This window comes from Melanerpes formicivorus, unplaced genomic scaffold (genome assembly GCF_026170545.1).
Source record: "Melanerpes formicivorus ecotype bairdi unplaced genomic scaffold, bMelFor1.0.p_v2 SCAF_6, whole genome shotgun sequence".
NCBI lineage: Eukaryota > Metazoa > Chordata > Aves > Piciformes > Picidae > Melanerpes > Melanerpes formicivorus.
Window position 1 is genome coordinate 2,092,136 of NW_027142358.1, and position 25,691 is coordinate 2,117,826.

General features: G+C 49.1%; 1 protein-coding gene across 9 annotated transcripts in view; it reads left to right on the plus strand.

Annotated features, from left to right (window-relative positions):
* Positions 1-2,881: 2,881 nt before the first annotated feature.
* The window catches only part of AFAP1L2 (actin filament associated protein 1 like 2), a 90,485-nt gene continuing 67,675 nt past the window's right edge, over positions 2,882-25,691 (plus strand). For all 9 annotated transcript variants that reach the window (XM_068139315.1, XM_068139317.1, XM_068139319.1 and 6 more), the window contains exon 1: positions 2,882-3,029. In XM_068139315.1, coding sequence (XP_067995416.1) covers positions 3,014-3,029 — 16 coding nt within the window. In that variant the 5' untranslated portion in view covers positions 2,882-3,013. The remainder of the gene's footprint in view (positions 3,030-25,691) is intronic.

Genomic DNA, 25,691 nt, shown 5'->3' on the forward strand with positions numbered 1-25,691 from the left:
CTGGGAGAAGAGACCAACCCCTTCCCGGCCACAACCACCTTTCAGGTAGTTGTAGAGGGCAATGAGGTCACCCCTGAGCCTCCTCTTCTCCAGGCTAAACAATCCCAGCTCCCTCAGCCTCTCCTCATAGGGCTTGTGCTCCAGGCCTCTCCCCAGCCTTTTTGCCCTTCTCTGGACACGTTCAAGTGTTTCAATGTCCTTCTTAAACTGAGGGGCCCAGAACTGGACACAGTACTCAAGATGCGGCCTAACCAAAGCAGAGTCCAGGGGCACAATGACTTTCCTGCTCCTGCTGGCCACACTATTCCTAATGCAGGCCAGGATGCCATTGGCCACCATTCTATTCTATTCTATTCTATTCTATTCTATTCTATTCTATTCTATTCTATTCTATTCTATTCTATTCTATTCCATTCTATTCCATTCTATTCCATTCTATTCCATTCTATTCCATTCTAGTTTTATGCCTGCTTGACCCCAACTGTCCACAGACATGTTACACACAGGGTCTTTCTCAGTCTAACTAAACCTCAGAATACAACAGTCTGTTTGGAAAAAAATAATATCCCAAAGTATTTTGGATACTTCCTACTGCAAGAAGAAGGGGACAACAGGAAGAACTTGTATTCCTCTGGCATTAGTGTTCGTCCCAGTGTTGCTTGCCCAGCAATTGCCATGGGCCTAACCAGCAGTTCTGGGATTCCAGAGCATCCTTATCACAGCTCGGGAAGGGAAGGAAGGGACAAGCAGGGGATCTAAAGGTTCTGGGGCCTGAAGACAGGAATCACAAGTATCTGACATCTTGATCTTTCGAATCATCTTTAATTAGTTTGTTTAACTGGTATTATCCTTAATTAGTCTTGCTGAGTTCAGAGTGACTACTCCTCTGCTTTGAGATACAGGCATGCTTCAAAAGTTTGCAAGGGCCTGCCCTGCTAGAACCAAGAAGTAGCTGGAAAGAGCTCTAAGAGAACTATTCATACATGACAGATATTTATTTAACCTGGTTCTTCTCCAGTCATTGAAGACTACTGTCTGCTTGCTGGATCTGATGGTTCAGGCACTTGGCTTGCCTGTCTCTTTGTGCAGTAGTTATGTGCCGGCAAGAGACGAGAGGTGCTCCAGCTTCAGCTTCCTTGAGCAGCAGTAGCCCTATATCTAAAATTGTCCTCCTATGGAAAGTTTCCATGCAACAGATGTCACTTTCTGTTTCTACCAGAGACACAGATCAGATCCCCTGTGAGGTGTCACCCCTGTCAAGAACAGCCTGGTAGGGTTGGAGGGGTTGCAAGGGCACAGAGGGACACAAGGAGTGGCAGGATGGTGCCCTTCCAGCCCAGCTGCTTGCTTCCCTGGGGATACAGAAGAGCCTGCTTATGGCTGTTTTCACAGAATATGAGGAGGGACATACAATGAATGTTTGGGGGGTTATCTACATACATGGCACTAACATTTCCCTTGGCTTCCTTGGACCACAGATGTCAGTGGTCTGTGGGCTGACAGGCCCAAAACCTGGGAAATTTTTATAAGCCTCTGACTAGCTTTGTCTTACTGCTATTTCCTTGCTGATGCCATGGCCCTGCTATTGTACAGAAACAGTGATGCTCCCCATACCACCCTTCTCAGGTGGACATGTGGAAATTAACATTTGTGAGTACACAAGGCTCTTGGGATGTGGGTTGATGGCTTGCAGAGCAGAATCAATGTGCAAGAGGGTGTGTGGTTTGGGAATCCACCTATCATCCCCTCAGGTCTGTGCAAGAAAAGGTTTGTTTCATTGCAGGCTTGTCCACACTTCAAATCCTGAGCCAGGCCCAACCTCTGCTTTGCCCAGGCCCTAAAGCCTATGAGTCCTGAGGGTCAAAGCAGTGGGATGAGGATTAATCTCAGACCAATGTGACCTTGGTGTGATGTCACACTTCAGGGGAAGAACAGAGCCAGTGGATATAGCTCTGGTGAATGATGCAGAGCTGACTTCTGCTAATTTTTCAGGTCCCATTGATTTTCTAGGTAATGGTTGTATCTCTCTCCACAGGAACAGTGGAGCTACCAACCCAGGTCAGATGCCTAACCTTTCCTCCTGCCAGAAAGGCCTTATAATAGGCTCTTGTGTCCCCACACTAATGGCTAAACCTTAATTCTCAAAGGGAAAAGTTCTTCTGTGTCCTTTGTCTTGTACTGGATGCTCACTTCTCCATTTATTATGATTTGTGCCCTTTCAGCATGGTGGCTCTGTCATACAGTGGTGGAAATCAGGCAGAAGAAATGTTAGTGGAACCAAATGACAGAGACATCTTTCTGTCATCTGTTCTATCCAAGAGGCAGGTCCTACCAGGAAGCCTTAATGAACCTGCTGAAAAGGGAGAGTGCAAACTCACTGGCTCAGGCTGCAACCAGCAGCTGCCCCAGGAAGGTGGAAGGAGAGTGCAAGTTTTCAGGCTGGCAGGAGGTAGGCTGCTGGCAGACCCCACCAGCCTGGGGTCTTAGCAGCGGAAACCATCAGGACCACACATAGCCGTTCTGGGATGACCAAAGCTCTGAAGGTGCCCAAAGTCCCACCGCAGCCAGACCAAATCCCTTTCTAATACAGGGAGCAGACAGGGCACCCCTGCCCTGAGACTAGCGCTGAGGACAGCAAGGAGCCCCAGGAGACAACTCACAGCCTCAGCACAGCACCCAGGTACCCTCCTTCTGTCACCGTCCCTGACCTGCTCTTCTCGCAGGGGACCGGCAGCCGGAGGACCCCCGCGCCGAACAGAAGGGTCTGTGCCGTGCCTCGTCCCGCGATTCCCGATCTCCATCTCGGCCTCGAATCCCCGTTCCCCATCCCGAAGCGCCGATCCCGGCCAGCTCCGCGGCTCTGGGGCGGGGCAGGCGGGGCGGGGCGGCCCGGGCCGGCCGGGGGATCCGGCGCGGCCGGAGCGAGAGAGCTCGGGAGAGAGGCGCCGGAGTGGAGCCGTGTTGCGTCCCGTCCGGCAGCCGGCGGGCTGCGGTCCCCCTAGCTGCAGCCCCCATGGAGAAATACAAAGGTGAGGCCAGGCTCCGCGCGTGTCCGTGCCCCGCGGCAGCCCCGCACGGGGGCCGTCGCCGTGGCGTGCCCGCCGCGGGGACATCGGGGAGCTGCGGGGCGGCGTTGGTGGGGAAGGGTCTGTGGAGGGGACAGACCCACTGACGCGTGGCCGCTGCGACTCGCTGTCCTCACGCGTGGGAAAGCGCGGCGGCGGCTTGCGGCGGGCTGGGGGCCAGCTGGTAATGCTTCCCGAGGGGGTGACCAGGGGTCAGGTGCGGGATAGGGGGTCGCTGCCAGTGGAGCCCCAGCTTGCTTCGGGGGTATCCGGCTCCGCGGGGGAGGAGGAGGCGGACAGCAAATGGGGACGAGAGCCAGCTCCCGGGGGCGGCCGTCCCCACCTCTGGGACTGCGGTCAGGTCGGGGCCGACTGGGGAGGGGTCGCCGGGAGTGGGGCCAGGCGGTGCCGGGGAAGGTGCAGGACGGCGCATGCAGGTCTCCGCTGGCAGTGTGGCCCCGCTCGGGGATGTGAAGTCCTTCTCTACCTGCCCCGGGCACTGCGCAGCGAGGAACAGAGGGAAGAACAGTGGGGAGACCTCTCGTTTTACACTAGTTGCGGATCGGGACCTTTAGCCCCTTAAAAGCAGCATCTTGTTTCCCTTTTTGCAGCCACTGAATCTGGCTAATGTTGCATACGCTGTCTTCCCAAATTGCCCAGCTGCATGAACTTCCCCGCCCTCCTAGGCTTTCTAAATATGAGCAGGTTTGGTGGTTAGGGAGAAGATAGGTGACTTCCTCCGCGCTTTCTCCCTAGCAGAGCTCATCCGGACCCGTGGTCACTCACATCCCATTTATTTTGCCTCGATCGATGGCTCTGGCGCTTCCTCTGTGGTGCTCCTTGGTCGTTATCACTGAGAATGGCTCGTCTCAGACCTGTAGTGCTATGGGCAGCTCATAGAAACTTCTCAAACTTCAGTGCACCTCGCCATCTGGGGAGGGAGAAGGTGGGGTGAAGTGCCCAGGCATGGGACACTCAGACACGGGTGGATACTTTGTGATTTCCACTCCTGCTAGCATGCAAAAGTACTCCTTGGAGGAGTTGGATCCTATGTTTGTGTAGTACAGAATAATTCTGTAGTAAATTTTACCTGCTGAGAGGAAATGCAGCTCCCCTTGTAACTGCTGTCCTCCTTATGGGGCTTGAACACTGAAGTAAGGAACTTAATACTAGACACATATATTCCTGCCTGACTCCATTTGGACTTCTTACTATCAAACTAGCTGGAGAGTTGGGCCGGGAGAAGAAATTCAGTGAAATACACGACAGACAAGTGTAGAGTCTTGCATCTGGTAGAGAACAGCCCCGCGGACCAGTGGAGGTTAGGGACTGACCTGTTGGAGAGCAGCACAGTGGAAAGGGACCTGGGGGTCCTGGTGGACTGAAGGATGACCATGAGCCAGCAATGTGCCCTTATGGCCAAGAGGGCCAATAGCAGCCTAGGGTGGATTAGAAGAGCTGCAGTTAGCAGAGTGAGAGAGGTTCTCCTCCCCCTCTACTCTGCCCTGATGAGGCCACATCTGGAATATTGTGTCCAGTTCTGGGTCCATCAGTTCAAGAAGGATCTCAGGGAACTGCTTGAGAGAGTCCAGCACAGAGCCACAAAGATGCTGAACATCTCCCTTATGAGGAAGGGCTGAGGCAGCTGGGGCTCTTTAGCTTGGAGAAGAGGAGCCATGAAAGTGATAGAGCACCCAGAGAGGATGGGGAGTCTCCTTCTCTGGAGACATTCAAAACCTTCCTGGATGTGTTCATGAGTGACCTACTTGGGGTGATCCTGCTCTGGCAGGGGGATTGGACTGGATGATCTTTTGAGGTCTTTTCTAGCCCCTAACATTCAGTGATTCTGTGATTCACAGGCACCATAAGCACAAAAGTGATGTTAAGGAATATATTGCAACTCAAATGTTGCGGTTGGTTTGTTGGTTGTTTTTTTGGTTTTGTTTGTTTGTTTTTTTCCTGGCAAGGTCTGTACAATTCCATTCAGTTCCAGTAGCAAAGCAGTGGGTTCATTAAGATGCAGCTATGTTTTGTATATTGTCTTTTTAGCTATGCACACTGCTCCCTCAGAGCAGCAAGGATGTTCTGCACATGTGTAATGAATAGCAAGAGCGACTGATTGCAGAGCCTTTTTGTGATGGTGCTAACGACTGTGTGGGTGGGGGAGCCTTAATGAGGCATCAGGGCAGCTGCAGGTGATGGCAACAACTCATTTAGTGGGCGGGAGGCGTCCGCGGCTTCCCCAGCTTGGCGGGGTGGCTGGTGAGGCGGGCCAGGGGAGGGGCTGGGGCAGAGCGCGGGGGAGGTGGGAGCCCTGAGGAGCAGGTGGAGAAATCAGGCTCTTAAGTTGTTTACTAATAAGCCCAGGGGATATGCACCTGTCCTGGTGGGGATGTTTTGTTGCTGCCATGGCTGCTGTGGGGAGACAAGGGGCAATGGATAGAAACTACAGCGCAGGAGGTTCCACCTCAACACGAGGAGGAGCTTCTTCACTGTGAGGGTCACAGAGCCCTGGAACAGGCTCCCCAGAGAGGTTGTGGAGTTTCCTTCTCTGGAGACTTTCAAGACCCATCTGGATGCGCTCCTGTGCAACCTGTGCCAGGTCCAAGGTACTGCTCTGGCAGAGGGTTTGGACTCGATTTTCAGAGGTCCCTTCCAACCCCTAACATCCTGTGATCCTTGCCTCTAGCCAGGTGAGCACTTCTGCAGGGAAAGTCTGTTGTGATAGAGATGGATGGCCTCAGAGGGGGCTGTTGAGCAATGTAGTAGTATTCTGGGAAGGGGAATTTGACTAGAGTACCTTTCCTGTTGCTTAAGAAATGAAGGTTGCAAGTATCAGCAAACATCAGCCTTTCTCTCCTTTAAACACAGGCAGAGATGAGCTTCAATCCGAGCTATAACCTGGCATGCACAAGAAGTGTCCCTCCTGTTGCAAGGGCAGGTTGAAACAGCTGCAGGAATCTGGTCAGGTGGAGTGTGCAGGGCCAGGTGGGGTGAGAGCCTGTAAGTCTGGGGCTGGTGGCCAGCAGGGTGGCACCCATGGAGCGGGAAGCGCTCAGGCTGTTGGACTCGCATGGTGGGAAGTGAAGGAGGGATTGTGCAACTCTCTTGGGAATGGATTTCCTTTCCCAGCCTCTGCAAAGGGGTTGTGAGGCCAGCTGCATAGGAAGAGATTGTCTCTCGACTCTTGTGAGGCTATTAAAGCTCTGAAGGATGATCTTGATGTGTGGCAGGGTGTTTGATCGGTGGCTTTTTTTCATGGCAGTAAAAAATGTCTTCCATTGGTGAAGATGCTGCTTTAAAATCCACCTTCTCCCTGTGATTTAAGGAGGTGTGCATGAGGTATAAATAGCAACAGACCCAAAAGCCCAAGGGGACAAGAGGGAGATCTGCAGAGTGCAGGCGTGAGGGTGGTTGCTGTACTTGCAGCTGTGTAGTAATAAGGACAGAGTTGCTCATGTCTTGATCTTTCTCTCTTCCCTGCATTTTTCCCCCCTTCTTCCCACGTGTTTTGCCCTGGAATGTGAGATTCATACAACACCTCCCATCTGTGCTTCCTGTTACAGTGGCACTATGGCTTCTTGCCTACTCCTTGCCCTGCTTTTTGGACATGGGTGACTGGTCTGTGACCAGCTGTCTCCAGACCCTGGAGCGGGGAGGAGGTGCTGAATGCAGTTACTGATGAAGGAGTGTGCTGGTGGCACTTACTTGTCTGCCATCCCTGTCAAATCCTCTCAGACCAACCCCTTGTGACTACAGTCATGGGTGAGTCCCCTGTGATGCAGCCCCATGCATGTAGTATAAAATGTCAAGTGATGGGAGCCTGTTCGAGCTCTGTAATGAAGATCAGAGCGACTGTCAGCCCAGTGCTTCAAAGAAAAGTGGTTTGCATCCTTGTTTTACTGCCCTTGAGCAAAGGCATAAGCTTCACATTTCTTATCTGATGGTCTCCCAGGGCTTTGCAGGGCATTAGGGGTGCACTGCAGACATTACCAAAGGAGGCAAGCCTTGCCTTTGTAACAGAAGGCAACAGTTCAGTGTTGATAAGGATTAAAATGGTGACTTAGTAGAAAGATGAGGTGTTTGCTTGCTAGTTAACATGTTTTAACTGGGAGGGGAAAGGGGTGTGGGTCTGTTTGGGACTTTGGTATGTGTTCTTTTCAGCAAGCTCTTGCAAACACATGGAGATATGCTTTGGATTAAACCACAAAGTGGAGACATGAATGAAAGACACGAGTCTTGGTTACAGTCTGGGGCCCTTTATAAACTCTTGTTAATGAAAGTCAGAAAATGATTGATTCACAGTAACACCATCTAGGCTCTAAACAAACATATGTGGTTTCTCCTCAGCTGAGCATCAACACAGCTGTTGTGTTTAGCTAATTGTCTTGGTGTAATTGGCAGCTGAAGAAAACTGGGTGATGTGCTGCCCTGTACCACTCCAATCCAATTTCCATCTGAGGTTTAAATGCCTCCCTTTAAATGCAGATGAAAACTGATGTCCTGAATAACCTCATAACAAATGTAGTAACTCTCACATGTGGGAATGGTGAGTTTTGGAGATGGGAAGCGCCTCTGTTGGGAAGCAAGCAGCAGGAGTGCAGAGTCGTTTACTCAGCAGGGGTTTAGGAGATGGAACACTTTTTTTGGTGATTGCTACCACAGCCTGTCTCAAACAGATATCTACCACATCCACCCTACCAAGCCATCCTACACACTGGCATCTGTGCCAGTGTAATATTTCTGTCTCTTCTAGCACAGCTGCATTTTGTAATGGAAATAGGGCTCCTGAGGATGCTCTGACCAAGACAGGCTCACTGCAGGTGTGCACGAGGCTGTGGGAATGCTCTGGCTGCCAGGCCTGGGCCTGCTGCTTGTGCTACCCACAAAGTGGTCACTGAGGTTTGCTCCATCCCCCAAGAGCAGCGGCAGGGATCTGTACAGGCAATGGGGGCAGTACTCCTGTGGCCTTGGGCTTGGAGCTTGGTCTGTGTCACTACCAAAACTGTCAGGAGCCCACTCCTAAAGCTAGCAGTGCTGAAAAAGCTCTGTGCCCTAGGATTTCTGTGACTGGTGTGTCAGGCAAGTCTCACTGCCATTCCACACACCTTCATCACTCCCCACAGCAGGCTCTGTGTGTGTCCTGCCTGGCAGGGGACCGGAGGTACCACCTGCATGAGTTTGCTGTTCAGGGGTTCTCACTGGTCGCTTTCATTGAGCACCTACAGCCCAGGAGCACAGGGAGTGCCTATGCAAAAGTGCTTGTACTGCTGTATTTTGGAGCATGGCTGGCTCTTCCAGCTGCTGCCAGCAGCAATGCTCTGGAGGCAATCATGCAACTGGGCAGCCCACGTCACCAAGACTCTGCAAGGCTGTGCACCAAAGTACCATTGTCTTTTACATCTGAATTCTGAACACTTGTTCAGCTAACACTTGCTCCACAATGTTTCCATCTCAACATACAGCACATATGAAGCATTTAATGACTTGGCTGAGTCCCTTATGTTTTCATGGCAAATGCCAGACCTGTGACCTAAGCTCCCTAACCAATAGCCAGTGCCTTCCTCATAGCCATCCTGCCTGGATCAGGGGAAATGAGGGATGCTGTTCTCCTGTAAACTCTAATTTGCTGTAGCCTCTGGAAAGGAAAGAGCCATCACAGACAGGGAAGTGCATCTTCAGGCAATAACAACTGGAGAACCCAGAGCTGCAGGGGGCATGGTGAGGAACCAAAAATTAGAGGTGCTCCAATGATTGAAGATGATGTGTAGCACGTGCACCAAGGACATAGTTGTTCCTCTCTGAAGCTGCCTGGCTGAAGCACAGATCCAGACCCAGCAAGTAAATTGGGATCCTGTAGTCACACAGCCAGTCTGACAACCTGTATGTTGTTTACTTCATCTTGGAAGTTGAGTCATTTGTGCTTTTCTCTTGGGTCAGCAGACAGGACAGACTGGTCCAGTCTGTACTGCAGACTGTCAGCACAGCACTGTGGGTCAGAGATGTGTCTTACATGGCCTTTCCCCAAGGAGCTGCTGGTGCAGGTGCATGATACAGCCAGTTTCTGGGCTGGTACCACTTATTTGGTTCTGGTTTGAGGGATGGATAGGGAAGTGTCAGTGAACAAACAAGTTCTCTGGCAGTGGCTGGGAGAAGGCATTTCCATTTGAAGAGCTGTGGTGCAATTTGATGAGGGATTAGCTTTGGGAACTTCTTGCTGTGTGCTACAGTGCATGGAAAAAGCTTGTGTGAACTGGAGAAATGACTGTGGAAGTTCACAAGAGAAAATTCTGTTTAAAAAACACATTTAGTAAGAATACACCAATCTCCTAGTACCCAAAGTTCTTATTTAGAATAGAATAGATTTAACCAGGTTGGAAAAGACCTTTGAGACCATTGAGTCCAACCTATCACCCAACACCATCTAATCAACTAAACCATGGCACCAAGTGCCTCATCCAGTCTCTTCTTAAGCAGCTCCAGTGATGGTGACTCCACCACCTCCCTGGGCAGCACATTCCAATGGCCAATTTAAAGAAATAAAAATAAATTCACTGTAATCCAGGGAGCAGAGCTTTAAGAGGAAAAAAGAAAACCCCTTGGAAAAAGCCAAGCCAAAGCCAGACCATAAGTTGCTAAGGATGACCTGAGGAGCTGTGAGAAGCTGCAGTGGAGCGGGGCTGGTGCTCTGCCTGCATACGCCCCTTCTGTAGGGATAAGCATCAGGGATGAACCTGGTTTCCAACTCTGGGAGAACAGCTGTGGCTGAAACCACTGGGAGCAATTTATCTTGTGGCTGGTGGGCCAGGATGGGCATGAGAGCAGCTGTCTCTCAAGGAGGTACAAGCGTGGTAAATCCCTGCTGGCAGGGAGGGTTTGGCGGGCCGCTGCCTGTGCTGCTGCTGGCTGGGGTGCAGCAGCGGAGGTGGGGTGCAGCAGTGGAGGTGGGGTGCAGCAGCACAGGACCCACAGTGTGGCAGGGTGCTGCAGAGGGGGGGGCCTGGGAACTGCACTGGTTTGGTCTGAAGTTGAAAAGAGGAGGGTCAGGACTCACCAAAGTACTTTCTGTATTATTTTTTTTCCCTCCACTGACCTCTTGCCTACTTCGTGGGCAAAATTCCATAGAAAGCACGTCTGGGGATGGGTTGGTGTATGGCAACATTGTCTTTGATTATAAACAGCTCTGTCTGGAAGTAAATATCTCAGAATTATGGGATCAGACTGAAACTCCCACGTAACACAGGGACTTGGCCACTGCCACTTTAATAAAAGACAGTGTTCCTCCCCGTCCTTGGGTGCACTGTGCTCTGCCTTGCATAAAGGTTTTTCTGAGGTCTTTGTTGGTTTGTTTTTTTTTAGATCTGCTTAGAATAAAAGTATAGTGCAAGGCTTTGAAAAAGGCTGGGAAGTAGAGATCCACCAGCCTTAGCTAGCACTTCACCCTGTAGGCTTCTGATTTCTGAGTGTAGGAATCTCCCCCTGACATAACCAGGAGCAGCAGCCACCCCCAGAACAGGAGTGACGCCTGAGCTTTTCCACTTGCTTTTGTGGCTTAGGAGACTTCATATTTTTTTAAAATATATATCTTTAAATATTTACAAAATTAATATATATTTTTTTAAGTTATACCTTTGCTAATGATGAATGCATTCAGGCTTTGTAGAGTTGACACAGGGCTTGGGGTGCAGAGGTGGGCAGCTAAGCAGTTGGGGTGTGTTTTGAAGGTGTTTGCATAACACTTTGGCAGCGGTGCTTTGAAAGAGGTGGGTCTGAGCCTGGAGGTTCTTGCAGTTCATGCTCAAGTTGTGACTTGAGCCCTTCCCTCTCAGACTTAAATGGGAAGCAAGTCTTGGGCTGCAGCAAGGAGAGGATCTCCTTCTGGGAGCCTGTGCGTGCTCTGAGGCAGCCAGCTTGGGCAGGTGACAAGGGGAAGAGTGTCTGCAGGCCCCTGTGAGCTGAGATAAGCTATCTGCAAAGAAATCTTTTGATCCAGAGTTGCTCTGCAGATCTCATCGTTGCTATTTATTGCTACCAAGTATGACAGCTATTAAGGCCTGAGAAGAATGAACTGGATCACAGAGAGCAGGAGTTGCACAAGGTTTTGCCATTTCAGTGGTGGCTTTAGCTGGAAGTCTCTCCCTAAGCGTGTGAAACATGGAGCTTTCTTCTGCTGAGGAATTCAACTGAGCCAGCTGCAGCCCAACAGCCTTCCAGTAGCACTGTCAGCTGGCTGTTTCTGTGGAATAAGCCAGTGCATACCTCCATCAGACCCAGTGCCAGACAGCTCCTAATTCTCATGGTCCCACTGTGGGTGAGCTGAAATCAATACTAACACAGAGGTGCTCTTTGGTGTCTGCTGGTCACAGGTATAAGCAGTGAGGTGGCCACCACTTGTGGTAGAAAAATACCAGAAATGCAGAAATTTGAGCTGCCTTTGAAAGCAGAGGTGCGCCAAGCCCAAGCTTCTGCAGCTGCAGGCTGGCTGTTCCATGTGTTCCATCACCAGCCTCATCCTCACTACCTGTCTGGGAAGCCTGTCCTCTCTCCTTTATTTAAATCTGGTATCTTCAAGGATATTTTGCATTTTTGTTGCAAGCTTTAAAAATCTCCTTTGTACTCTTGAATGGTGGGAACTTCTGCTCTTTTTATTGTCATACTTTTCAGATGTCTTCATCGCCCTGGGCCTTGCAGAATCAGGCAGACAGCTGGGATTGTAATGTACAGTTCTGCATCTGCTATAGGATCACTTGATCTTGGCAGCTGTTGAAGTGTGCTAAAGCCCTGCTGGAGAAGGAAACTCCTTGGACTAATTGAGCTATCTAAAAAGCTGTTGGGATGTATTTCTACCTTGCTGTAGTTAGCTGGGCTGAGGGGTAGGATGTGCATCCATCTCATCTAACCAAAGGCAAGTTTCTGATCCCTGTTAGGAGTTCAGTATATATGCATGTGCTAGAGGGGTGAAGGCAGCTCTTTTTGCTGCAAGGGGAGTTGTGCATGAAACATTATGAACTAGGCCTGAGTGGAGATGTGATGCAAAGGCAGACCGGCAAGCCTCCTACTGCCTGTGGGCCAGGAGCCATCCTTCCTGATTCTGGGGCCACAGAAGAGCAAGCCACATGTCAAGCCAGGTGGCTTTGGCTCTGCCATCTGCTACTGCAGGAATCTTAGTTCTGCTGGGCAGCATGGGGCTGCATGCTTTTTCTACTGAATTTTTTTCAGGCTATGCAGATGGTTTGCCTCTTGGGGCACTTGGTTGCACTTGGTGCCTGGGGCTGTAAGTGTCATCACTGCTGGGCACTTTAGGAGTTCAGCAATCTCACCTGTCTCATTGAAAGACAAGCACAAGTGCTCCAAAGCAGTGCAGAGTCGCCAGCGAAATGCCTATGTGGCTGGTTTGGGTGGTTTTGGTTTCCCACCACCTTGGTATTTGCTTCACTGAGCAGCAGAGTTAGAGATGAACAGGACTGTTGGTGATACTCAGCCTACGTGCAGTTGTAGTGTCTCTAAAAGCCAATGGCCTCTGAAACAAATCATCCCTGCAGCATGAATTCTTGTGTGCTCTGCTTCCTTCACCCTACCAGTTCATCTGGTGAGGCCTCCTTTGGCTGGTCTACAAGAAAACTCTAGGAAAACATGAGGACTAACTGCCCATGATGTTCATGATCAACTGTTACTGGAGTCTGTCTATAGCTAAGGAGTTAATAATGCAATCCCACTTAGTATCACAGTATCAGTCAGGGTTGGAAGAGACCACAAGGATCATCTAGTTCCAACCCCCCTGCCATGGGCAGGAACACCCCACACTAGATCAGACTGGCCAGAGGCTTGTCCAGCCTGGTCATAAACACCTCCAGGGACGGGGCCTCAACCACCTCCCTGGACAACCCATTCCAGGGCTTCACCACTCTCATGGTGAAGAACTTCCTCCTCACATCTAGCCTGAATCTCCCCACCTCCAGCTTCATTCCATTCCCCCTAGTCCTATCACTACCTGAGATCCTGAGAAGTCCTTCCCCAGCCTTCTTGTAGGCCCCCTTCAGATACTGGAAGGCCACAATTAGGTCACCTCGGAGCCTTCTCTTCTGCAGACTGAACAGTCCCAACTCCTTCAGTCTGTCCTCACAGGAGAGGTGCTCCAGCCCTCTGATCATCCTCGTGGCCCTTCTCTGGACATGTTCCAGCACCTCCAGATCCCTCTTGTAATAGGGACTCCAGAACTGGACACAGTACTCCAGGTGGGGTCTCACCAGAGCTGAGTAGAGGGGGAGGATCACCTCCCTTGACCTGCTGGCCACACTTCTCTACACCAAGTTTTTCTGCTGACAAGGATCTATCTTGCTGCAGAGCCAGGGCTGTGTGGGATAAGAAACAACCTAAATGTTCTCAGAGGTTTATTTAAGAAGAACATTGAGACTCTTGAACGTGTCCAGAGAAGGGCAGTGAGGCTGTGGAGAGGCCATGAGCACAAGCCCTAGGAGGAGAGGCTGAGGGAGCTGGGGTTACTTAGCCTGGAGAAGAGGAGGCTCAGGGGAGACCTCATTGCTGTCTACAACTACGTGAAGGGAGGTTATAGCCAAGAGGGGGTTGGTCTCTTCTCCCAGGCAACCAGCACCAGAACAAGAGGACACAGTCTCAAGCTGTGTCAGGGAATGTTTAGGCAGGAGGTGAGGAGAAAGTTCTTCACTGAGAGAGTTTTTAGCCATTGGAATGTGCTGCCCAGGGAGGTAGTGAAGTCCCCATCCCTGGAGGTGTTCAAGAGGGGATTAGGCATGGCACATGGACATGGTTTAGTAGTCATGAGGTCTTGGGTGATAGGTTGGACTTGATGATCTTTGAGGTCTTTTCCAACCTTATTGATTCTATGATTCTGTGATTTTAAGTTAGCTGATGCATCATTTAGCAAAGCAACACTTGATGAGTTGCTCTTGAGTTAAGCATGGTGTTATTTTATATAAACACAGGCTCTCCTTACTGCTTCCACTTCACCCCATGTTCTCTTTTCCTGTTGTGGGACACATGCACATTTATCCATGCTCAGTGTCTTTTAATGAGCAGTGCTAGCTGGTGATACTATCTAGTTGCCTAGATGCCACGTCAGTTTAATTTGCTGCAGCTAGAGCTTTGAAATTGTTTTCCCTAGTGAGATGATACTTCTTGGAAATGAGGTTGTCTTTCAGAAGCTGAAAGGAATTTTTGGCTTGTTTAGTCCTGGTTGTCCTAATGCAATACTGTACAGACACTGTACTGATTAAATCGTGTCAGAAACTTACCAGTGCTTGCAAACGTGGCTTGGCTTATATCTGAGTTAGTGTGAGCTCTAAGGCCTGGTTCTAGGGATGTTCCTCAGTTTTGTAATTCAGTCCTGAAGGGTATTTGTTACACTGAACTATACTCTTGATTTCTGGAATACTGTGTTGTGATTCTGTCCCTGATCCTGATCCACAGCTATTGAATCACAGAATTGTAGAACCAGAGAATGATCTGGCTTGGAAGGGACCTCTGAAGGTCATCTAGTCCAAACCCCTCTGCAGTCAGCAGGGACATCCTCAACCTGATCAGGTTGCCCAGAGCCCTGACAAGCCTCACTTGAATACCTCCGAGGATGGGGCTCCAACTACCTCCCTGGGCAACCTGTTCCAGTGTTCCACCACCCTCATAGTAAAGAATCTGTTCCTATCATGCAATCTAAATCTCCTCTTCTCTAGTTTGAAGCTGTTGCCCCTTATCCTGTCACTGCAGACCTTTGTAAACAGTCTCTTCAGCCTTCCTGTAGCCCCCCTTCAGGTACTGGAAGGCTGCTGTTAGGTCTCCTTGGAGTCTTTGCTCCAGGCTGAACTACCCCAGCTCCCTCAGCCTGTCTCCATAGCAGAGGTGCTCCAACCCCCTGATCATTTTTGTGGCCTTCCTCGGGACCCTCTCCATCAGGTCCATGTCCTTCCTATATAGAGGGCTGCAGACCTGGATGCGGTGACGTCTCACCAGAGCAGTGGCAGCTTGTTAACGTGGTCTGTCATCTTGGTGCTTGGATTATGGTAGCTAGTCACACTTTCAGCTCAGCAGGCTCTTCATTTGATCACCTGTGTGTGCCAACATACCAATCACATCCATTTAAATGGGTTACCCTGAGCTAGCAGGAGCTGGCACTGTGTGAAGCGCAACAGACCTGGCACTCTGTACTGGTTAACTTCAGTGAACACAGTTTTCTGATCAGGTTGTTCAAACAGATGCTCTCCTTGCAGAGGTCTATTTCTGGAGACTGAAGTGGGAGTTGGCAGGGCAGGGAGAAGCGAAATGGCAATCCCAATTCCCGAACGTTACCCTAAAGGCTGATTTCCCACGTCTGGCTGAGAAGAGAAACAAATGCTTTCTAGACCCAGGAGGCTCAGCATTCCCCAAACCAGAATGATTTATTTTTAATTCTCATAGTTCACTGGAGCTCTTAAACCAAAAGAGCAGTGACAGTTTTATTAGACTGCTTAGAAATAGCTTCAGTGAGCTTTGGGCGGTGCTGAGGCTGAAAATCCTCTCGCTGCGTGGTGCTGTCTGGGTGCTGGAGGGAGGGACATTGAGGCATCTGGATATCCCTGAGTCCTGAGAGCCCAGCTGTAGCATGGCCAGGGTCAGGCTTGACAGTAACTTAAACTCTGTATTAAATGGCACAGGATTTCACACTCCTGTTTCTTTGGACCAACTGTTTCAGCCTTCCTTCAGTTCTTTGGGTTAGATAATGACCTTCCCCTATGGTTATGTGCTGGGTTTCTTTAATTTCAGCTGTGGTGAGTCTTTTATTCTCACAGTGGTCAGTTACAAATCCCACAGGAATATCCAGGCCACAGGGACTGGCAGGAACACAGCCAGGTGTCAAGCACAGGGAGTGGTCCCTGAGGTGTCCTGTTAGTGCTGTGCAGTAAAACACAGTTAGGCTGTTTACTGTCTCTTTATATCTTGTGTTGCTCCAAAACCAGGGTAAGAGCCATGGACTGTTGTGTACCACCTCCAGATCACACCTTCTTACATCAGTCATCTGCTTGGTATTTCCATTAGGAAATATATAGGTCTGGAAGATACTCCAGTGCTCCCTTCCAGGTATCCTGATACAGTTTAATTCTGCTCAGACAACCTCGCGCTGACATTTGCGATGAGCTACAAAACCTTTGCAGTTTGCTTTCCTTCCCATGCTGGACTGAGGTTTTTGTTGGACATGCTCTGTTTCCAGCATATGTTCCTGTTTTTCCTGATAAACACAAATGGCTGTTGACCCACATTTAGAGTAGGTGAGGAAGGGCCAAATTAATTCCTGGTGCCGCTCCAGCATAGGCAGTGGGCTGACCACAAGGACCAGACTGGATCTAAGGTTTGTATTGGGTTTGCCACAAGTTTCACCAATTTTTATTGGTACATTACTTAACCATATTTGTGGAGCAATTACCAAAGATGCCTTTGACATGCCAGGAGATTTAATTTTAACATAAGAAAAGCTGCCTCATGATAGAGGAGGAACGTTGAGCTGGCAGCTCCTTTGCTGAACAGAAATGCTAACAGTTTCAGGTGCTAATAGCACAGATGCAGCTGACCCTTGCTCCAGACATAATGATTTGGGCCATGAAAGATGAGGAGACATGCTTGATGAAAGTGCAGCCAAGTCATCTGTGGAGAGCTCAGCAAGGGCTGAGGGCCTCTCAGCTGTTGAGAGCTGTGGAGCTCGCAGTGGAGCCTGCACTATGGCACAGACCCGATCTGTCTGCAGAAGCTTCAACTTCTCTGATGGTTTGGGCCAAAGCCTCTTCAGCTGCTGATGAAATGGTGCTCCTGAAAGAGAGTTTGCTAATCCCACATTCTGGGTTGGAATTTCAGATTTCCTTTCAAGCATTAATTGTATGATTGCTTGCCCTTGTTCATCCCCTCTTATTCCCAAATGTTCAAGCTGGCTCTGCCGTAGTACTGAGGGAAGGAAGTAAAATATTCCACTTTGAATATGTGAAGGGAGCCGCTGCTTAGAGCCAGCTTCTGGATGAAAGAGAGAAATGCCAAACTGTTTGATTTCAATGGAGCAGGAGAAGCTTTGATCTAGAGGAGATGACTTGGTTCGGTCAGTAGCAGGGAACAATTCTTTATAGTGAGTTTAGCGGAAGATTTCGGTTATGATGGCTTTGAGACGTCAGTCATAGCGTACATTATGTGAAAGCAAACCCCATAACATCTGAAATTAAGTGTGGAAGCGTTTCTGAAAAGAGAAAAAGCACTTCTGATGTTGGTTGCCAAGTTTTCTTGAAGCCAGAAAGGACTGGGGGTGGGGGAAGCTCATTCCTATCAAGACAGGAATAAGGAGCAATGCGGACAAACTGGGAAAGAGAAAGACTTCCTGCAGCAGAGCTCAAGCCTGAGGTGGGAAGGTGGGGCCAGGATGAAAATTGGAATCTCCTGACCCCAAGTCAGGCTCCATAATCCATGTGTGCTGCCACCTCTTCCCCCTGACTTGGCGTGTCCTCTGTCCCAGCTCACAGCCCTCTGGATGAGAAGGCAGAAGCCACTGGGTCCCAGGGTCAGCTCCGGTTGTGTGGGGCTGGGATGGCCAGCTCCTAGCTACTGAGCTGCTTTTATCCTGCGCCAGGTGTCCAGAGCTGGATCAATGCAGCTGTGTTTTGTGGCACTGCAGCTGACCACATAAACACAGCTGGGCCCAGGCTGGGTCCCTGCGCCAGCCGCAGCACGCATGCCTGGAGTGAGCTGTGTGAGTTTTGGTTGGCGTGGCCAGGATCCCGGGGATGTGGTGAAACACATCTGGCTCGACCCTGCAAGCTGTTGGCAATTCCCAGTGCAAAAGTCTCCCTGGAGTTCATTAATTCTGCAGCTTTATTCTACATCCAGCCACTGACCTACATTCTGTTCAGTGCTACTGTCCTCTGTAGACTAAGAATGAATGTGTGGGGACAGGGATCTGCTTGAGAGCGTCCAACAGGGAGCTACCAGGATGACCGAGGGACTGGAGCACTGCCCTGTGAGGAGAGGCTGAGAGCCCTGGGGCTGTTCAGTCTGGAGAAGAGAAGACTGAGTAGGGATTTAATAAATGTTTATGAATATCTGAAGGCTGGGTGTCAAGAGGGAGGGCACAGACTCTGCTCACTTGCTCCCTGTGATAGGACGAGGGCTAATGGATAGAAACTACAGCACAGTATCACTAAGGTTGGAAGAGACCTCAAAGATCATCAAGTCCAACCTGTCACCACAGACCTCATGACTAGACCATGGCACCAAGTGCCACATCCAATCCCCTCTTGAACACTTATCACTCTACAACCACCTGAAAGGAGGTTATAGAGACATGGAGGTTATTCTGTTCAACCAAGTAACAATTTAGATAACAAGAAGAAATGGCCTTAAGATGGGCCATGGGAAGTTTAGATTGGACATTAGGAAGACCTTCTTTACTGAAAGGGTTTTCAGGCATTGCTCAGGACAGTGGTGGAGAACAAGAGGTTCCACCTCAGCATGATGAGGAAGTCTTCACTGTGAGGGTCACAGAGCACTGGAACAGCCTCCCCAGGGAGATTGTGGAGTCTCCGTCTCTGGAGACTTTCTGGATGCACTCTTGTGTGGCCTGTGCTGGATTCTATGGTCCTGCTCTGGCAGGGGGGTTGGACTCGATGACCTCTGGAGGTCCCTTCCAACCACTAACATCCTGTGATCCTGTCTACCTGGAGAGGGCTTCAGAACACTTCTTCATTCTTTTTGGTGGCTGTATGCTGTGACCCTCAAACGGTCACAGTGATGGAGACTTATCTGGCACAGTCACCTTGTGAGGTATCCTGCTATGTAACAGTTTGTTCCTGCTGAGAAGGACAGCCCAGCCCTCAGGCTTAGAATCCCATCTCCTTGTCTGCACCATCTCTATCATTTGTCCTCCTTCTCACCAGCAGGCAACTACTAACTTTGCACCAGGTTATTTTTCTGCTGGCTCCACTTGGTGATGAAATGGGCAGCAATGGGAGCTGGAGTGGCATGAGAGGGGCCAGTCCTCTGGGTAGCAAAGCACTGTCAAGTAAGCTCACTTGGTATGTTGAGGGTGGTCAGGTCCTTCAGAGACACCTGTATGCCCTCACCAAATGAAAACCATCCTGCTTCTCACAAGTTCCACAGCCAGGCTGTGCTCAGTGGGAGCTGCTGTCTTGTAATGGCACTGTGATGGATCAGGCTTGTGTGTGTGAGTGCAGAGGTTGTGCTTATACAGTTCAGAAGCTCAAGGCCTGCAAATAGAAAATGGAGAGAATATGGATGGAGGTAAGCAAGGTCCTTGGCAGGTGCTCAGGCAGGCAGCAGAGACAACCCTTGCTGTGGCTAGGAGGGCTCACTGCTTGCTGCAACTGGTGGTGAAGCGGCCAGGGTAGCCCTGCCTGCCTCTGGCAGGGTGTGCAGGCAAGGGACTGACCTGTTGCTGGCATGGAGCAGGGCATGAGTTGCATCCCTTCTTTGAGGAGAGAGGAACAGGGTCACAGGTGCTTTTACCCTGGGGGTGTGTGGGAGGCACCTGCTATCCATTCTACAGCAGGAGGGGGCTAACAGCTCACAGATATCACCAAATCCTCTTCTAGCTTCCCTCTGTACCTGCCATTATCACAGTTTGGTTTGCTGATGCATTTCCAGGAACTACCACTACTGTCAAAGTCTTGCAGAGACAGAGAGAGGCTCTTCCTGTGAAGGCTTGAGGAGCAGATTGCATTCATTTGTTTTCTTAGTCATAGTGTGGCAGTGGTTTCCCTACCGCAGAGGAGACTTCTTCAGGCCAAGAATCCTTCTTTTAGTTTATGCCTTTCTCCTCCATCCCAGTCTCTTCAATGGAATAGTTCTGAATGCATTTTTATGAGGCTTTGCTATTTTGTTTCAAAGGGATGTTGAGAAGTCTTCACCTCAGCCTCCCACTCAGAGCAGGGCCAACACTCAACTCAAAACAGGTCACCTAAGGAGGATTTGTCTTGCCAGGTCTTGAAAACCTCAGTAGGTATGTGTCTAGTTGGCACCTCCCTGGTTCCACTCTCTGTTCTTGCACCATGCACCTTTCTGGAGAGCTGGGTCTTCTCATGCTGCCCAGGGAGGTGGTGGAGTCACCATCACTAGAGGTGTTTAAAGAGGGACTGGATGAGGCACTTGGTGCCATGGTTTAGTTGATTAGATGGTGTTGGGTGATAGGTTGGACTTGATGATCTCAGAGGTCTTTTCCAGCCTGCTTCATTCTGTTTTCTGTCCTTGTGAGTACTGGAGAGCTGCTCTTAGGCCCCCAGACCTTCTCCAGTCTGTGCAAGGTGTGCTTAGCTGTAACTTGTGCCTCCTTGCTTCATCTCCATGCCAGGAGATGGATGCAGCTCACCTGGTTGTAGATACATAGAATATAGAATACATAGAATAAACCAGGTTGGAAGAGACCTTCAAGATCATCACGTCCAACCCATCAACCAATCCAACCCACCTAAACAACTAACCCATGGCACCAAGCACCCCATCAAGTCTTCTCCTGAACACCTCCAATGATGGTGACTCCACCACCTCCCCAGGCAGCCCATTCCAATGGGCAATCACTCTCTCTGTATAGAACTTCTTCCTAACATCCAGCCTAAACCTCCCCTGGCACAGCCTGAGACTGTGTCCTCTTGTTCTGGTACTGGTTGCCTGCTCTGGCCTTTCCTACAACTTTCTTGAATTACCTATCAGGGCAGCTTTTGTCTTGCTGCTGAACAAAGTGCTGGTTTGAGACAAGAAATCTGGGTTTTGCTCTGCTAGGAATTGTGCTTGTTGCTTACACCTGAACTCCTGAAAATACAAATAAGACAGAGCAGAGAAATGGGGAGTGTTAGGTGAATTTAGCCTGTTTCTCACTAGTATTCTCAGATGGGGTCAACATTGTAATTGATTATTTTTTTGTAAACCTTAACCTACAGAAGTGTTGAGGTACTGCTGCTAACTTCAGCTGTGTGAATCTGCTGACACTGATAGAAGCTTGCAAGGTTTCTCAGATTAGAGTTAGCACAAAGATGGAAAATAAGTTTAATGAAGTCAGGATATTGCAGGGAGGTGAAGAGGATTATGTTTGATTGTGTCAGTGGAGGTTAAGACAGAACTAAACTGATCATGATATGTAAGCAGGTGAGAGGCTGATGGGCTGAAAATGCATCACAGTTTTGGCTAATCCCAAGTAAACATCCAGCAGTAGGTCGCTCAACATTGTGGGTGCACCCTCTGTTTCTGGTGGTGCTTTTGACTTTCCAGTGCTTCAGTTTTCTCCTCTATTGAGTGACTTTAAGGCAGTGTTGTGTAAATTGCTGGCTTTACCTAGTGGCACAACTTGAAAATTAAAGGAAAAACGTTTTCATAGAATTGCCAGGGCTAGAAGGGAGCTCAAGGATCATCTAGTTCCAACCCCCCTGCCATGGGCAGGGATACCTCACACTAGATCATGTTGCCCAGAGTCCCATCCAGTCTGGTCTTAAAAACTTCCAGGAATGGGGCTTCTACTTCCCCCCTGGGCAACCTGTTCCAGTGTCTCACCACTCTCATGGAGAAGAACTTCTTCCTGACATCCAATCTGAATTTTCATGTGAATAGCACTGGTAATGTGTATGTTAGCAAAGAGATTGGAAAAATGGGCTCCAGTCCTCCAAGAAGTGGCCAAAAGGACCTAAGCAGGGCTGTTGCTGATTTATATGAATGAAGCCATGGGGAGCTTGTGACAGTTTCAACAGTTGAGGGAAACAGTTGTGTCTCTTGGCTGGACACAGAGAATATTCTTCTACAGCTACCAAGCTATAACCTTTGCAATCAGTTGGGGGGTTTGCACAATTTCCAGATCCCATAAAATGTATGTTTATGAGTTATAAATAGAAGTAAAAGTACCTGGAAAACTGAGTACCATAACAGTTATGAAGTACTCTTAATGTATGCTTTAGCTTCAGCCCAGAACTGGTGGCAATCCTCAAAGCTATAGGTATATGCAACACTGCAGGATGGTAATGGAGGTCTGTCTTAAATGGAAAGAAGTTGTTGTGGTCAATGTTGTACCAGAAAACCAAACCCAGTAGAAATTTCTGCTTGCAATGAAGAGTTTAATTTTAAAGTATAGGACAAAGAGATCATGAATAATAAATCCAGCAGGGAACAAGGAAATCATATAGCAACTGCAAAAGATCCAAATACATGGAAAATTCAATTCTGTGGAGAATTAAGTCACTATTATGTAACCAAGATCAATGGAAATGAACTGATGTCAGTATTGGACTGGCTTAATGCATGGATGGAAAATTGTCCTCTCAGAGAGACCTGCTAATAGGAGTGGAAGCTCCATGCATGCCGCATTTCCATTAACTGTTGGGTTTTTTTACCTAGGAGGGGCCTGAGCCCGACCCAGCAGAAATAGTGTTGCTGCTAACCTGAAGCTGATTTGGGGTCTGAATCTAGATGATTTGTAGAAAATGGCAAACGGTGAGAGCCTGTGATGAGCATCTACCTTGTACTGGTTGTTTGGGGTGAAACTTGCTTGCCATCTCTCTAAGCCTTTTGGTCCACAGGTTGCCTACCTATCACTCTAGTTAAGGGGCTACAGTGACCCAGCAGCCTTGGAATTCTCCTGCCCCAGTAGTTGTTTCCTTCCCAAACCCACAGCTGTGGGCTTGGAGGGACTGTACTTGGCACCAGGAGGAAGGGATGTCCCCTGTGCCCAAGGCGTGGAGACTCTGGCAGTGTTGCACATCGATAGTGTTGCAAAAGTGCTGAAAGGCTTTCTAGACTTTGTATGGCATGACTGTGGTCCCATGGCACAGGCAGTGTGGTGGGGAGGGAATGCAGAGCAGCAGAAAAGCCCTAGCAGCTGCATGAGGTGCAGCTGAGGCACCTAGGAAGGTCCTGTGCTTGATTCTGTGTTATGAAAGGACTCTGTAGCAGCAGCAGTCTTGGAACTTGTCCCTGAAAATGAGCTGTCATTAGCTGGCAGCTGTGCAGGAAACACCAGAGCCTGCTTTCTGGGGTGAGCACACTGCAGTTGGTGTTACTGGCGTATTGTCCTTGGGAGTGAGTGGCACAAGTGCATGTCCCTAGAAATGCACCTGTGTGCTCTGGTGAGGGTAAGGCAATGTGCAGGCCAGCTGGGCAATGCACCATGCCATGGAGCCTCCCTCTGGATGAACAACTCTGGGTCAGCACAACTTAGAGCCATCTCCCTTCGGCCACCTTGAACAGTGCTGATTATTGGGCACTTTGGCCCTGAGAATCCAGCCAAGCATCCTAGCTCCTGATCTTAGAGCCAGAAAGAGGGTTTGGGGGCATTGTTTTGTTTTGCTTAGGGATTTTATTTGCTTGTTTGTTTTTCTTTCTGGTTTGTGAGTGAGAATTATGAGGGGTAGATGGCATGCAGTGGTTTAGTGAGGCATTCCTGCTCTGGGTACCTTGGACACTGAGATAGTGATGAGGGCACTGCACTGGGACTTTCTGAAGATGCATTTTAGTCAAGAGCATCAGACATACTAACCAAACGGGATCTTCTACTGGGAAGCAATGGGCTTCATGCAAGACTCTTCCCTGCAGGAAATAAGTTTGATGTTGTGGAGTGTTACTGTGTAAGAAATCATGCCTCTGAATCAACAAATTAGGGGAAAAAATGTCAGCTGTGAAATGTTAGTGGATGGAGCTGATGCGTGAAGTGAGTGTGGGTGGTTTCAAATTAACAGAGGTGCCAGAGGTGGGGAGAAAGTTATGAGGGAAAAAGGGATGGGATAGTCTGGCTGTTTCCAGTCCAGTGAGAGCCTGAAGGGAGTGGGCAAAGTGAGTGCAAGGTCTCTCAGAGTTACCACAGGAGGGGACCGCTTTGCACTCACTGGAAGGGGGAGCTGCCGTGTGTGCTCTTGGCTCTTCTCCTAACCAGCTCTTGGTTTATACCTGCTCTGACAACCACCCTCTGAGCCAGTTCACTCAGTCAAACTAGCAGGGAAAAAAGAAAAACAACTGAAAACCCCCTCAAACCCAACCCTTTTATTGCATCTGACATCCCCTGAATTAGAGCTGGTATGGCTCAGTGCAGGGTGTGATGGAAACCATGGCAAGTACAAGGGAGGGATGAAATGACACTAACAGGCAGAGAAAAGAAAAGAGCAGGACAGGGTTCTCAAACTCTGGGTTCCTCATTTGGAAAGCTGCTGGGTCCCTGAAATAACTTTGGTATTTCCCAAAGTGGACTCATGGAAGGGATATGGAGCTATTACAGAGCAAGCAGCCTTATTTTCAGTTCCTTGGACACTTACACATTTCTGTGAAGCTTAACTCAAGAAACATGTTCTTTCCTATGGAATCATACCTTTTAAGATGGTGCTGGAGAAGTGAAGACACCCTTGGATCTGTGATTAACGTTCAAGTGATTGCAACTGCTTCCTGCCCTGCAGCTCTGCAGATCCATCGAAAGTTGGCCAGTCTCTTTCCTCAGAAACAGCTGCTCAGAAGTTTGGGAGGAAAAATATTTTATTCCTCACATTCTGGCGGATTTGAGGCTCACCAGCTGGCTGTGAAGCATGCCAAGGCTCGGTGCTGTTGTGGAAATGTACAGTAACTGGGCATAAGTAGCTCTAAGCCCCTTTTGGACTGAAGTGTGAAAGTGTCTTAGTGCTGGGAAGCTGTTGAACGTCTCTTTCAAAGTAGAAATAAATCAGAAGGGAATTGTTCTGTCTCTGCCAACACATAAACTCATTCTGAGGAATTTACTGACCCTGTTTCCACAGCACCTCTTAGGCTCTGCCTGCTGGCTGGAGCTGTCCAAGCCCTCCAAGGCCTTCATGCTGTTAATGTCTATGTTTGAAATACAGTATGCAACCCAAAGCTCTGGTTCTTAAATTGGATTTTTTTTTGTCTGTTTGTACCCATAATTTGTGTTATTTCAATCTGAGGACCAAATTCTGACTATACTGAGGAAAGTCTCTCACTGACCTCAATGAAATTAGACACTAGCCCTCACAGGCTGAATTAAAGAGGGAGAGGTCCACAGAGCTAAAGAGGTGGACAGAAGATTTCTGTCAAAATTAGTCTGGTCCAGCAAATGCAGATTTGTTTGGGGCTTTTTTGGTTTTCTTCTTTTTACCCTGAGCAAGATAATAGAATAGAATAGACCAGGTTGGAAGAGACCTTCAAGATCATCATGTCCAATCTATCATCCAACACCACCTAATCAACTAAATCATGCAACCAAGCACCCTATCAAGTCTTGTCCTGAACATCTCCAATGATGGTGGCTCCACCACCAATTCTGATTTGCCTTTCTCAATTCCTGTCAGATCTGCAACATGGAGAAAAGTTTATATCTAGTATCTGACTGCTGTAAAGCAAAGGTTTTGTTTGCTGTAAACTGAAATGTGTTGGCCCTGGTTTTAAAGCCTGTCTTCAGATGGGAAACTGGGTATTTCCTGGCTTAGGATGGAGCAGTGGTGCTCTGCAACAGGGACAGCCTCATCCAGCCCAAATGTGTGTCAGGACTGAGATGTTGTGGTCCATGTGGGTGGACTGTGGATGAGTGGGTTACTGATGAGTAAATAATGATTGAAGTTTGGGGCTCAGGAAGAGTGGTTTGTACAGTTACCAGTGGATTTTCCCAGGGATGTGCCC